The sequence below is a fragment of the Schistocerca piceifrons genome, chromosome 2 (genome assembly GCF_021461385.2).
Source record: "Schistocerca piceifrons isolate TAMUIC-IGC-003096 chromosome 2, iqSchPice1.1, whole genome shotgun sequence".
NCBI classification, from domain to species: Eukaryota; Metazoa; Arthropoda; class Insecta; order Orthoptera; family Acrididae; genus Schistocerca; species Schistocerca piceifrons.
This window is the reverse complement of record NC_060139.1, coordinates 803,100,873-803,116,229: the sequence shown is the minus strand read 5'-3', so window position 1 is coordinate 803,116,229 and position 15,357 is coordinate 803,100,873. Positions and strand designations below refer to the sequence as shown.

General features: G+C 38.9%; 1 protein-coding gene across 1 annotated transcript in view; it reads right to left on the bottom strand.

The window, feature by feature from the left end:
* The window catches only part of LOC124774971 (putative U5 small nuclear ribonucleoprotein 200 kDa helicase), a 114,226-nt gene extending 101,086 nt beyond the window's left edge, over positions 1-13,140 (bottom strand). The window contains exons 1-3 of the mRNA XM_047249708.1: positions 13,019-13,140; positions 12,752-12,915; positions 1,219-1,390 (exon numbers count right to left, since the gene is read on the bottom strand). Of these exons, the coding sequence (XP_047105664.1) occupies positions 1,219-1,390; positions 12,752-12,915; positions 13,019-13,063 (381 nt within the window). The 5' untranslated portion in view covers positions 13,064-13,140. The remainder of the gene's footprint in view (positions 1-1,218; positions 1,391-12,751; positions 12,916-13,018) is intronic.
* Positions 13,141-15,357: the final 2,217 nt, after the last annotated feature.

Below are 15,357 nucleotides of genomic sequence, written 5' to 3'. Positions count from 1 at the left end.
ATGGGAAAATCACTAATCAATCATAGTTTAAGCTGGTTGCAGCTCTCACCTGGATGGCTCGAACCATCTTACGAGTCATTCAGGATAACACACTATAAACGGTAAATGGCATCATTTGATTTAAAAATTTTCATGCTTCTCTTATTGAATAATTGGTAGCCACACACACAAAACTGATTGTGGACTTCAGACATGTATGATACAGAGAAACAAGAACAAGTCTAACACTTCAGATAAAAGGTATGAAACTAAACGTCCAATGCATCTGAAATTGAAAGTACAACCATCTTTAACCTATGGCAATGAGATATGGATTTTAAAGGTATATTTCATTCAGAAACTGGTGGTTACTCAGAGAGCAATAGAGAGATTTATGTTGAGAATTGCAAGGGTAAGGCAAGATAACAAACAAGTGCATCAGGAAATAGACTGTAGTGGAAATGAATAATTATCAATATACTGAAAAAGAAATGGAACAGAGGCGCGTGGGACATATGTCAATCACAAAGTTACTGTAACTGAAGTAAAGATGACATTATGAGGAGCCACAAATATGTGTATTGCTAAAGACTGTTGTAGTCTAATGCTTAGGAAGGAGTTTAGACAATGTCAACTTCAGTGTCAAATACTGAAATTTATTCCTGAAATTCAACTTAACTGTAATAGGTATGCTGAATTTCTCAAATAAATTTCAATATTTGAAACTGTAGTTTGTCACAATTGTAAATATATATATAAAGCGAAGATGGGCCAGCGACAAAAATCATGATAGTCTGTGACTTCTCTCTGTCTTGATTCTAAAACCTGCATGAGAATCTTGTTAATGTGCAAATGTGGGTAAATGAATTAATAATCTGTGAGGAGAAATAGAAAGGTGTGTAGCATGTGGAAGTTTGGGTCAGTCTGTGTAACAAGCTTGGATAGCCTAAGTGGTCAGCCGAACACTCGCAATAAGCGGGAAATTTGGGTTTGAGTCCTGGTTAAACACAAATTTTCATATGTCACTTAAGGTAGTACATCCACTTATCACAATCAAGTTGAATTTCGCGAAGAACTTTAATCTTAAATTGCTGATGATGACATATTTGTAATATGTCTCACAGACACACCTTGCCTTCAAAGGGTGGAGACACACTGAAAATAAACTTTTCTCCTCACAACCTGTTATCACGACACACACTCACGGCCAAAAGATTGCAGAATATACAAGTACCATACCTGATCTCCCAAAGCTTCTTGGATAAAACTCAATAAAACCTCATACGTTTGTCGGGTTTCTTGTGTCTTTGGTCTGTACAGTATTCCCACCATTTCATCCACACCCTCTGACAACAGCGTTGCTCCTTTCATTCGTGTAAAGTCATACTGAGCTTCATCTCGTTTCTGCCTCCTGTAAATAGTTAGATGTACAATTTATGTCAGTCCTGGGCCACATACCAACTTACACAATTTTTGTAAAAGCATATGAGTAACGCTACCATCCAAGCTCACATGAAGTAGATTTTGGGGAAAAAAAAGAAAAGAAAAGAAAAACAGGCAGCATGAAGGAACACCATTCAAAGCAACTCACAACACACCTTCAACTTATCACTTTAAACAAATTCATACGGCACAGAAACATCATAAAGTTACAAAGACAATGTGATAACTGATATCCTCTTCCCTATCAGTCTTTCTCCATTAGTTCAATACCGATAGCCAACAGGTTTATTTGGAATAGGAACATCCCACATCAAATTCCCCCAACAATTCTAGGATTCATAGTTCAACATCTCTGATTTTCACAAGACTTTTCATATTTTCTAAGATTTATAACGCAAGAATTTCTGTAATTTATTTTTTAAGTCTAACTTTTATACTGAATTTTCAGAGTAGTGGTGCTCTCATCAGTTGGCTCTGTGACAATGTCCATGCAAAGTGGTACCACAACTCCAGCCTTTAAGCAGCTTTTGATTTGGTACCCCCCCCCCCCCCCCCCCCCCGACAGAATTAAGAGAAGCATATAGTTAGGAGAAATGAAATTATTCAAGTGCTAAGTTGTAAAGAAAATTATGTAAAATATTAATGCATGTCACTTTCCAATTTCTATAAAAATCAAAAAGGCGTTGAGAAATGCTCATATTATATTTCTCTAACCTGTTGGGGGACCTCATTTTGACCTTAAATAATTCCAAAGTTTTTACGCTTTCTAATAAAATAAAACTGTTAATGGGTTTTCTATGAATGGACATACAAATAAATCAAAAATCAAAATATTTTTTTCTGTGATGAAGAAGGGGCCTTTCCAAGCAAGTTTATTGACACTTGACACCCACTGTGTGAGGTGCAGGGGCATAATATTAACCTATGTAAATATCAATTATTATAGGCATGCATATTAGCTTCCAGAAAAAAAATTCCACCTTATTAATTCAGTAATTTCTGACATACTATAATATAGCGGACATATCTGTGCAGTAAACCACCTGCTCACAGTCATCAGAAAGTGTTCTGTATGCCTGCAATAGCTACCTTGGACCTGCACAGACATAAAAAGAATGCAACAATCACTGACATACAATGTTCAATGTCACTGACATGCAACAGTCAGTCCATTTAGCCTAAGTTGTTCTTTATCTTTCTGTGAGACAGGTCATATGAATTTGTATTTGTTTACAGTCCAGACATATATCATTCTACTTGTAATGGAGTGCATTTTTAAATGAAGTAATGCTTATGTAATTACAATGGCAAGTATGAATTCATGCAATGTCGGAAAATTACTTAAAACACCATGTCATTTGACAGTCTACATCTTGATAAAAACTTTTCAAAAATTTTCAGAGTTGAGTGACGACCATCAAGTTTTGATACCACTACAGTTCAATATAAACTTTCTAGAAAGTCAAGAAAGAACTACTATATGTTAACATCACAGCACTATTACTTAGAAGTTTTTAAAAGTCACCAAAGAACTGGTTGTGATCCTTTCAAAATATACAGACAATTACAAAATCCTAGGTCAGTAAGCTTGGCTTTATCTAAAAAATTAAGTGCTTGGAGAATATATGTATCCAGACAAAAAGACTGTGTACAATACATTGTAAGATTTGTGAACAAAAAGGTGAAATCAGTGACGGAAATGAAAGTGGTGCACATTACCCAGAGGTGACATTTCATGAGGAAGTGCCTCAAAATGAAAGTATACAGGATACTCAAAATCAAATGGTTCAAATGGCTCTGAGCACTATGGGACTTAACATCTCAGGTCATCAGTCCCCTAGAATCAGAACTACTTAAACCTAACTAACCTAAGGACATCACACACATCCATGCCCTAGGCAGGATTCGAACCTGCGACCACAGCGGTTCCAGACTGAAGAGCATAGAACCACTCGGCCACACCGGCCGGCATACAGGATGCAAATAAAACATTGGACAATATGGGACACTCTCCCTTAAAACTTCATTCCTTTCCAAATCACAGCAAGGTCTCATATGCCAAACAGAAGCTAGAAAATTTGAAGTTTGTTTTGAAAAGACAAATGTATTGGGAATTAGATTACAGTGTTCAAGTTCCTGACAGTACAGAATATAAGATAGATGATGAAGGTGGTGGGAAAAGCAAAGATTTTAATGCCATGATGTTGCTAATGAAAGAAAAAAAAAAGAGTTTTAACTTAAGCTCCTCCCTCTTGGTCAAACAAAAAAGTAACATCAGAATTCAGTGTTAATTCGACAGACAAGGAAACTGAAAACAGATATGTGTATTTTATAAGTTCCTAAATCAAAAACAGACAAAATGACTGATGATGAAATTGTCAAATTTGTCACTGATCTTTAGCAAAATGATTAATATACTCAAATGTTATAAGGAGCCAAAGACCATGTGAGCTTTCAAAATAATATGTAAATGCAAAAAAGACTTATCCTCTACAACCAAATGGAACTTATATTCTTGTTTTAAATGGGAGAACGTAAACATCAACATCTGTTTTTCTAAATTTTGTTCACTAAGAGCAAAGTGGTGTACTGCAGGTACTCATTTGATGTGTGTGTGTGTGTGTGTGTGTGTGTGTGTGTGTGTGTGTGTGGGTGGGGGGGGGCGCATGCAGTCGCTAGCGAGCAGGGAGGTGGGGGGTGTATCCACCCAAATGCATAATGGCTTTTGGATGTACACGGAAGAAACATAAAAAGAATTTGTAAAGTTTTTTGTGTGTAATTTGGAAAACTATTACAGCATGCCTAATCACTGTGATAATTGTCACAGTGCTGACACACTGTCAGAATTTTTTGAAAGAAAAATTAGATTATAAAGATGCTAATGATGAAACATTTGTTCACTACAGTATTTCCTCATTGACATTGTATCTAACAAAAAGTCCAAACCAAACATAAAACTCGATTCAGAATGTTTTATGTACAAGTTCTCACTCCTTTGTGATAAACAGAAGAGTGCTAGAAACAGTGCAGTCAACATGCATATTTTACACTAGAAATTCATTGATGCGAAATATGCAGAATGTTTTTAACAATTTACACAGAAAAATATTGCCCACTGTTTCTGCCCGGACTACTAACATGATTTGTGAAATTCTCAAAAGTTTATGGATGGAGGTTTACAAGTAAATAATTCATAAAAACTCATCAAAATGCAATTTTTTACATTTTTAGTAATAAATATTTACACAATACAGATAGCCGGAGCAGAGAAGATACTGTTTATAATTACATCAGTAGTATCTGGTAATATGTCAGAAAAGATAGTGGTCTGTGACTTTCGAAATTAGAAAAAATTAGGTGGATAAATTAACTTACATTTTGTATTTTCAGTTGAAATTTATAAGTTAAAAGATGCTCATAAGCGTACAGGTGTAAACTAAATTTCAACACACTATGATGGAGCTTCAGTGCAAAACATCTGCCGGGTCTCCAGTACTTGATATGAAATTACCCTATAGTGGGAAGTGGGGTGGGGGGGTTTGCTGAGACAGATGAATCGCATTTTGGTAAGTATGGGACGGGTAGGTCTCGAGGTTGGTTTGTGGGTGCAGGTGGCCGTTATTTGGGGGGGTTGCTGAGTTTTGGAGGGCCATATTAAGAGGGAACTGGTGGGTTTCATTGAAGATTATATTGCTGAGGAGGGTTGCACTATAGTTTCTGATGCATTTTCATCCTGTAGGGGTTTGGCAAAGAGGTGTTATGAAACTGGGGTTTGTACTAACATGATAGAGCAGCTTTGGGGGGGGGGGGGGGGGGGGGGGGGGTGCAATCATCAGTTATAGGGAGGAGGAAGAGATACTCTTCCAACAAGCAATCTCATTTAGATGAGTATTGCTGACAGAAGGGCATCCCTGGGAATCACTTTGTTTTTTGCATTTTTTTAGGGTTGTGGGGGAGGATGTATAGGCCGAGGGTGGTGAGTTAATAGAGTTGGGCTTGTATGAGTGTTGGAGTGGCGGGGTAGTGGTTGTTGAGATTATGGGGTGGGTTGTGGGTAGGTGCGGATTGTTATGAGGTTATGTTGTAGAAGACCGATTTGGTAACAGTTTTTCTTGTTTTGTATGAAGTGACTGAATTTGGCTATTTTTGTGTTTTTTCTTTGCTGGTGGCTTTTTGATTGGGGGAGGGGGGTGATGTGGTTGTTATATTGTGGGTGGTTTAGGAGGTGTTTTTTGTTTCTGTTTTGTTGCTTTTGAGTGTGTGTGTGTGTGTGTGTGTGTGTGTGTGTGTGTGTGTGTTCGCAGTGGCCAACCTAGATAGTGTTGCTGGATGCCACTGTTGGTAAGTAATTTTTGTTTTGGGTTTATTCTATAGTAATTGTGACGTTTTGTGTATTTATGGTAGGTTGATTGTGTTTTAACTGACGTTGTGATGTCAGATTTTGGGGTTGTTGAGGTTTTGGTTCCACTTTTCGTAGTTATAGGTGTGTGTTTTTTAGTACTGACAGCTGCTGTTAAGCTATATAGATCAAAGAAAATGTCCGATTCCCATGTTGTGGAATGCTCTAATTTTGGTTTTTTGTGATATTGTTTATTTTGGGATCTTGCGGTGTTTTTTTTTTATTGTGGTATATATAGATTATCCATGCCCTAAACTCCAAATTTTTCATGGTTATCCCATTAGTTTCATTTTATTTTTGGAGTGAGATGTTACTGCGTCATTTTTACGTTTTCCCATTTGTTGACGTGTGTATGTAGTGAAGTCATTGTCGCCATCTTTGATACACTGAAAATAGCGCTTTCCACCATGCTGATGACATCATGGGTCAAAGTGGTGGAATTGGATGCTTCTGTAATGCCAATGAATGGGCAGAGTAGTGTCTAGACAATCACATAGCATGACATAACAGAGCAATAAAAAATCAAAGTTAATAAGTTTTAGAACAAATTAAACTGCCAATAATACACTAATGTTGGCCGAGAAAAGTCTATAAAGCAAGTGGAAGCATTAATACACCAGCTACTGCTGCGTATTTAAGTCACCATCACAAACCTGTGAAAAAGTTTCACCAGGGTCATTCCATGTCAATTCAACCAATTTGAGAAAATGTTCCAGCTGATACACTCAGATTCGGGTGAAATTTAGCACACCAATGCCACCAAGTGTGCAACACTCATGCACAAAATTTTGAGTTCCCCAGCCAATTAATTCCAGAATTATGGCTTGTGAAAGAAGGTGGCATGACCCGGAAATTGCAACCCGCATCTGGCAATCTATCTTCAGACCCAACTTCAGGTCTTAATAACTTTGGAACTATTCCACACAGTCCAGTGAAATTTTTACAACCCAGTAACATCCACTTAGAGAACACACTTCATGAATAAAAACACCAACAACATATTTCTGACGGAAAATAAAAAATTCAAAAATGTGATTAAAAAAATGTAATACATTAAAAGGTACATATTGTAGGTGCCCTCCATGCCAAATATAATTCACTCAAAAAGGGTATAAATTTTTTTGTGGTAAGCTTAATGTGGCCTAAACACACACAGAACTCATCTTGCCCATATCAGTCACACAAACAGAGTTACATGCACACAAAAATAAAAAAATTTTAAAAATTACCTGAAAAACATGGATTTTTTAAGTGTGGTAGCACAAAAGGGACAAGTGATATCGAAGCCAAATTTCAAACACTGCAAATTAGACCATAATATAAAATTTGGTAAAATTTCAACTTGTTATTGCAAGGCATTTGTGTACAATAGAAGTTGACAGAGATGTATTTGGTTACTTTTCTTTTAACATGATTCAGCAAGTAATAGTGATGATGCAGACAGCTTGTTTCTGATAAAGCTGCAGCAATTGTTGGGAACCACTAGGCAACAGAAAGTTAAACAATGGTAGTTTTCAGGGACAGAATGAGTCATTGTTAGGCAAAAACAACAAAAGAAACAAGCAACAATTACAGGTCACTCATGTTTTTAAGATTATAGTTCCGACTGGTCAGTACTTTTGTGGAAAGTCAGTATGGAGGCAGAAGAGTGTACCAGTGGTGCTTTTGTTCAAACAAGTTGCAGTATTGGTAGAGCACAAGCATCTAAATGTCATAAAACAACATATGGAACAAAATGTGGCATTCACTTTGTACTGTATGATCTGGATGAATCAGACCAAGATTTGTTGCTATGGAGATCCGGGATACACCCTGTGGGCACAAGAAGTACAGTTCCAAGAAACTTTAGTGTTTGTTATCATCATATGAAAGTGTTTCTGGATAAGTATTCTTTCCTACAAAGAAGTTGTTTTGATCCATTTCAGATTCTTAAGAAGACAGTGAAATGTAGCCTCAGAGAAATTGATATAAAATCAGTATTGAAAGTGAATCAGTGCATGGGACTTAACATGAAACCAGGACAAAAGTTATGTTTCAGGTGCGTTACACTGCTAAAACATGAAGAATATCCTGATAATTTACATGACAGTGACGAAGAGTATCAGCCACCCACAACCACAGCGGATGAGCAATTAAATACTTCAGTGACTGCTCTTGGTTTGTCTCCCATGAAGACACACAAAGTTGGGAAAAGAGACAAGCCCAGCTATTGTAGAAGAAAACTACAAGAAGCTCAAATGGAATTAAAACACAAAATAGCTGACACACTAATGGCGGAAGAGGAAGAACTATCTGCTCCAAAGGAACAGAAATCATGCCAGAAATGCTCTGATTTGGACAAAATTGTGCATGATTTGAAAGAAAAATGTGCCATATCCACGCACCAGAAAGAAGTAGCTATTCTTACCTTTGCACCTTCCAGCTGGTCTATTGACTACACTGCAAAGGAATTCAATGTTTCTACATATATGGTAAAGCAAGCTAGGAAAATAAAAGCAACCCAAGGAGTACTTCCACAACTTCAGCGGGCTCAGGGTAAGCAATTCAGTTCAGAAATAAAGGTGCTAGTGTCTGAGTTTTATGAAAATAATGACTACGGCCGAATAATGCATGGAAAAAAATACTATGTAACGGTGAAAATGGGAAATGTACATGTACAGATGCAAAAAAAGTGTGAAATCTTGTGGGACTCACCTGCTAAGGTCATCAGTCCCTAAGCTTACACACTCCTTCACCTAAATTATCCTAAGGACACATACACACACACCCATGCCCGAGGGAGGACTCGAACCTCCGCCGGGACCAGCCGCACTGTCCGTGACTACAGCGCCTTAGACTGCTCTGCTAATCCCGTGCGGCTGTACAGACGCAAAAAAGATTGTTGCTATGCAACATATCAGCACTATATGTAGAATTCAAGGAAAAGTATCCCAATACCAAAGTAGGTTTATCATCTTTTTTCAACCTTCGGCCAAAATAGGTTGTGCCTGTAAGTGCGAGGGGCACACAAAATGTTTGTGTATGTGAGACCCATCAAAATGGTAAGCTGACGTTTGCTGCTACAAAGGATTCTGGTCTGGATTACAAAGGTGCAATGAAGCCGCTAGTGTGTGACATCAGTTCCTACCAGTGCATGAGACACAGGTGTGAAAATTTGCAGAACGCATGAATAACAAACTGTATGGTGAACTCCTATTAGATGACGACGAACTTGTTTCTTATGAACAATGGACACACATGGATCGCACAAATATTGAAACAAAGCAAAGTACAGTGGAAGATTTTGTAGAAATGTGTTGTCAAAAAACGGACAAACTGACCACACACAGCTTCACAGCAACAGCACAATCAGTTTATCTCTGGTTTTGTAAGGATAATTTCAAACAAGATGAAATATTAGTAATACTAGACTTTTCTGAAAATTATACATTTACAGTTCAAGATGCCATCAAAGGATATCACTGGGACAATAGTGAAGCAACTCTCCAGCCATTTGCAATTTACTATAGAGATGAATCAGGTGATGTGTCTTCCATGAACCTGTGCATTTTAGTGACTGTTTAATTCATGATTCCATTGCAGTTCATGCCCACATTCGCACTGTCATGGCATATGTGAAAAACAAGCTGCCTCACATACATTTTGTGAAATACTTCAGTGATGGGGCAGCTAATCAGTATAAAAACTGTAAACATTTCAAAAATTTATGCATGCATTACCATGATTTTCAGATTCATGCAGAATGGTATTTTTTCGCAACAAGTCATGGAAAAAGTATGTCATGGTATTGGTGCTACCATTAAGTGCATGGCATCACGAGCTAGTCTGCAGCACCTTACAGAAGGTCACATTCTAACACCTCTTCAATTATTTACCTGGGTACAGAAAAATATCTCTGGCATACAACCATTCTATGTTTTGAAAGATGATGTGAAATCAGTCAAAGAGTTGCTACAAAGCAGACTAGAACAGGTTAAAACTGTTGCAGGCACAAGGCGCCATCATCACTTCTCTCCAACGGACTCTGACAATGTGCAGATGAGCAGGCTGTCCAGTTATAACTATAGGTTCATGCACGACATACGTCTTCACAGTGTGCCTGACTCAGGATTCAGAAGCAAAAGCAGCAACATACAACCAGGTTGCTATGTTATTGCTGTTTCTGATGACAAATGGTACTTATGATGTGTTGCAGAATGCTGTGAAGCAGAAGGTGATGTATTTGTGAACTTCATGGCACCAGCAGGACCAGCAAAATCATTTCATTGGCCACATTTGGCAGACAGCTGTTGGATTCCTTTTAAACATATTCTTATGACTGTACCAGTTCCTTCCACAGTGTCAGGAAGACAGTACAATTTGCCACTCAATGTACAGAGTACAGTAACTAAAGTGTGGGAGAACTTCCGTTCGAAGCACAATCGACTGGTTTTTAGCAGTTAAGGTGCACTAAACATTAATGATAGGTTGGGTTACTCTGTCTATATGTTGTTGTTTAGTGATTAAACAGTTGTGGGAGAGGATAAGAAGACGCAGAAGAGTTTACGATACGTTTTTACAAAATTGTGTTCTGGGACAATGACCACATCACCAAATACATTTGTCAACTTTGATTGTACACAAATGTCTTGCAATAACATGCTGAAATTTTGAGATATATATCATTATGGTCTACTTATGCAGTGTGTGAAACTTGGCTTGGATACCACACTTAGAAAAACCATGTTTTTCAGGTAATTTTTCAAATTTTTGTATTTTCGTGTGCATGTAACTCAGTTTTTTGGGACTGATTATGGGCATGATGAGTTCTGTGTGTGTTTAGGCCACATTAAGCTTACCACAAAAAATTTATACCCTTTTTGAGCGAATTACATTTGGCATGGAGGGCACCTACAATATGTACCTTTTAACGTATTACATTTTTTAAATCACATTTTGGAATTTTTTTATTTTCCCTCAGAAATACGTTGTTGGTGTTTTGATTCATGGAGTGTGTTCTCTAAATGGATGTCACTGGGTTGTAAAAATTTCACTGGACTGTGTGGAATAGTTCCAAAGTTATTAAGACCTGAAGTCGGGTCTGAAGATAGATTGCCAGATGCAGGTTGCAATTTCCGGGTCACGTCACCTTCTTTCACAAGTCATAATTCTGGAACTAATTGGCAGAGGAAACTAATACTTTGTACACGAGTGTTCCACACATGGTTGAATTAGTGTACTGAATTTCAGTCAAATCTGAGACTATGGGCTGGAGCCCATGGATGAACTGACATGGAATGACCCACTAATATCATGGGCAAAATTCTGTGTCACTCATAAAAACAAAGTTTACATGGGGAAGTGACACTACAGCCTTCAGAAATGACTGCACATTTCAGCTGCAAAGAAAATCAATGAATACCAGCTCCTATAGTAATAGCCACACGAAGACAGTAAATCCTCATACTTAATACGATGCAGCAAAAATCAAAGTGACTGACAGATTGCAGTGGGAGGGGCCACTTTGCTGCAAATGACTCATTTGTGAAGTCCACTTGAACACCATCCTTCAGGAGAATATTATTGCAAATCTATAGATAAAAGGAAATCACGACTGACTGCCCAAGCAGAAAAATAACTTTCTTTTAGTGCAGCACTGCAAACGAAGACCATGTAGCCTTCCAAGATTGTTTACAACTTTTGGCATCAATATTTTCAGGATCTATACAGTCACTTGATTCATAATACTATTATATACTGTTTAATGTTTCACATCAAAAATTACAATAATGCTCACGCTTAATCATATATGAGTATATTTGGCTAAGGTGCGAAACTGGAACCCATCATGAAATCTTGGTTGTGCAGTGAGATTGGAAAGCAGCACAGGCCAAGGTCTACAGTAGGTTCAAATGAGATAACCTGGCTGAGTTGGTGAAGCCAATGAATGCGAATGCAAAACGCAGGCTATGGTAACAGACTGACTTGTAGCATGGTGTAATGTTTATGCTCATGCCATATTTAAAACACTGTTCATCACAACCAAAACTGGAACCCTATGATCGTATAAAACTCCTATTAAGCCTAGTAATGACTCTTAGATGTTAATGTAGCATGCAAAAGCAATTCATTATGGTTGTAAATCTGTAATAATGGGTGAATAGGAAAACTGATAAAATACTACATATTACATTGATAGGGCTTGGGTGCAGCAGCTCTCTCTCTCTAACTGTGCATGAACATAGACAGATTTCAAAACATAATAAGATATTGTGAAATGGAGACAGCAAGCTAGGTGTTACAAATTTCACTAGTCTGTACACTATGTAATTATTTGGTTAATCCAAGTCTTAGCTTGAAAGTGTCATTTAAAAGATTGAGATTAAGGAAGTCTTCAATATATTTTAGGGTCACTATCTCTAGTGTAACAAACAATGTAATTCCTTGTATACACCAACCATGTGAATTCCAGCAGTAGTATTTCTCAAGTAACAAGGGCCAGAAATATGTAGATGACAGTATTTTGGTGGAGGACGTGTTTCGACGATTTTTTAAATAGTGTTCCTAGTACATCAAAAATACGTACTGTAATCAAAGTCTACACGCAAGGGCCATCTAGTTGGTTGGCAGAAACTGAGCAACAAAGTGAAATGAATTATACGTGGCTATTCACCATCGTGTCACAATCTACAATATATATAAATTAGGTGGCACTCAACGTCAATAGCATTCAAGTTTGATCTTTGATGATGAGTGGAATATTTAGCTATAATGAAATTCTACCACGAGGTGGGCTGAGTTGATTTGGGGGAAAGAGACCAAACAACGAGGTCATCAGTCTCATGTATTACGAAATGCTGAATGGCTTATAGACGAAAAGCATCAGGAAAACATTCGATTCAACGACACACAGCGACGTGAAAATCAATCAATACATTATGTTGTACGTACTTCGCTTTTCTCTCTGCAGCTTTCACGGGTTTAGTGCGTTGGTGCCTGTCCCCCATTCTTGTCCCATCAAGTTTCCCAACAAGGGACATAACTTCACCGGTCGCTTCATCGCGGCTGCGACGTTCGATAAGCCTGACATCGGCTTGGAGCACAAGATTTGAATTCTGAAATTTACGAGAATAACATTTTCGATAGTATCAAAACATTTAGGCCTATCAAATATATAAAGTGTATCAATATAAAGAAAAAGCAATTTTGTTTACTTACAGCTTTATACTCATATTGTAGTTGACGGGCAGCTGCGTCCGCCATTATTTACGTTATTTGTAGAGTATAATGATAATAACAACACAACATCAAACACTCATGTCCATTGATTACCACTGCCCAAACACCTTTGTATCGAATAGACTCTACTTCTACCATGTCCAAAAAGAATCCAAAGTATATCATAAAGAGAGGATAACGGGAGTTGGCGTGGATGTCATTTCGTATTTACTAAGTCGTCGTCTGCAGAAATAGCGCCTCAAAGATGAGTGATAAGCGTTCCAGATCGCGAAAGTATTCGCTTGAGTATGTTTTGAGGCTGGCAGATACAGTAAATAACTTCAAGAGTGAAGCAGTAGTCTCAGTCAATGAAAATATTAGCACAAAACATTTAACTAAATTGGTAGGGTACTTACATGTATAACAGTATAACTATCTACCTTGAAATTAGTTAAAGGCTCTGGTATTTGTTGTTTTAGCAGTAAGAGATCTTTCTAGAGTTCCGAACAAAGTATGAGAAAAAATATGCAACAGTTTCCATTGACAGAAAACTTCACATAGATGTAGCAGAGGCTACAACAGAAGGACGCCACATCTTCTATGAACTGCGTCACTTCCCATGTTTCGCTGTCGCTAAAGTCTTGTCCGCCAAAGCTCCGAAAGCCGTGTTCGAGCCCCAACGACACCACGTTCGCCCGTGTTGAACTCCCGTGAGCGCCGGGATTGGATCGAGTGCCACATCGTGCTACCGCGCCAAGCTTGTCAAACAAGAAAAAACCCCATGTTTTATGAATAGTGCGTCCCTGCAAACGTTTTGTTCACTTTTTTCCACATGTTTAACGAAACCTTGTTTATTTGCTTATGAACTCATTGTTATTTGTTATCTTTCATCGTGTGTCAGTGTTCTCAGGGCTGACATCTGCACACTAGATCTACAGCCGTTTATTGCTACAGACAGTTCCTGCATAGCGCCGCCGCGCACTCCTGTTCTAGAAGGCCGCTAGGGATAAATCCTTGCACGCCCCACTAGCCGTTCGTGACGTCATACACCGCCGCTTTCGCGCTCACGCCGACGTCACATGCCGCTCTCACCGCGCTCGCACTGTGTAACCACAAGCGCGCGAAGCGAAAACGTATGCTGGGCGCAGACGGCTGCTAACGAGCTCCGTTCCCCAAGGGGAATCTGTGCGGCAGCCTCGGACAGCAGTACTGCAACTGCAGACGACACAGTCAACAGGCCGACATTCGTCCGAGCGCTGCTTCGCGCAAAACTATCGTTAGGCCAAAGCACCGCAATGATGCCGCGCCGACGGGCGCGCAGGACACAAAGAGAGAACAGCGCAAGTTAGCCGCTGTTACTCAACGGACGCCTGCATCGCTCTGAGATCTCTCCAGCCACTGCCCACTGGGGTCGAGCAAAGCTGGCGCTCCCCATCGTCGCGTACACAAATCGGACAGCCGCCACTTGTTCGCTATGTTTCTCGCACCCTCGAATTAAACGGCATTCGCGAGGCGAGAGAAAATTCGCACGCTCAGCCGGAGAGGCGTCCATTGTCTTCCGCAGCCACGAGTCTCTACTGCCCGCCCGATCACTGAGGAGTATATATTCTCCTGGATCCATGGTTGAGCCATTCTCTGCGGTCACGCGATGGCCCACGCGGTTTCCACTGTAATTATTATAACTTCTCGGTGTATGTATGTTGCTCTGAATAAATATGTTGCTCGTAACCACATGGATTTAATTACCATAACCCGGGCCTACAGCTTGAAGTTAGTGTATGGATGTGGCAGTAAGCTGGCCCACAGAAAGACAGGTTTGAAAGCAGCAAAGAAGTTTATATGCCTCTACATCCGATATCTATAGATGACTGTTGAACCAAATAATGTGTATTATTTGATGTTTCTTTGAACTATTGCATCAAAATCTCCGTTTGGTGTTAAGTTTCTTTACTGTTGGCATATGTAACACACACACTGAAGTGTAGCAACACAGCAGTGAAGTAACTACGAAGCACAACTTTCAAATTCTGGAGGTTATGGGGCCTGCTCACGGTCAGTATTTATTGACAACACCAATTTGTCAAATCTGAAGCGACCTCACACTGCTAATGACATTGCAAAAATTGTCAGCTGACAATGCAGTTCTATTAGGCCAAGGTGTCGAATTAAGATGTTGAACACCCAAAAGCAAATGTATGCTGCAATTATATTAGCTGTATCTTGCAAGCAACAGAAAATAATTGAAAAGAGGAAGTGGGTCCAAAATTGATCGAAGAAAGGCAGAAATCAGAATCACAGACCCGTAAGATTATATAAATTATTTTCTGATGAGTTCTGCA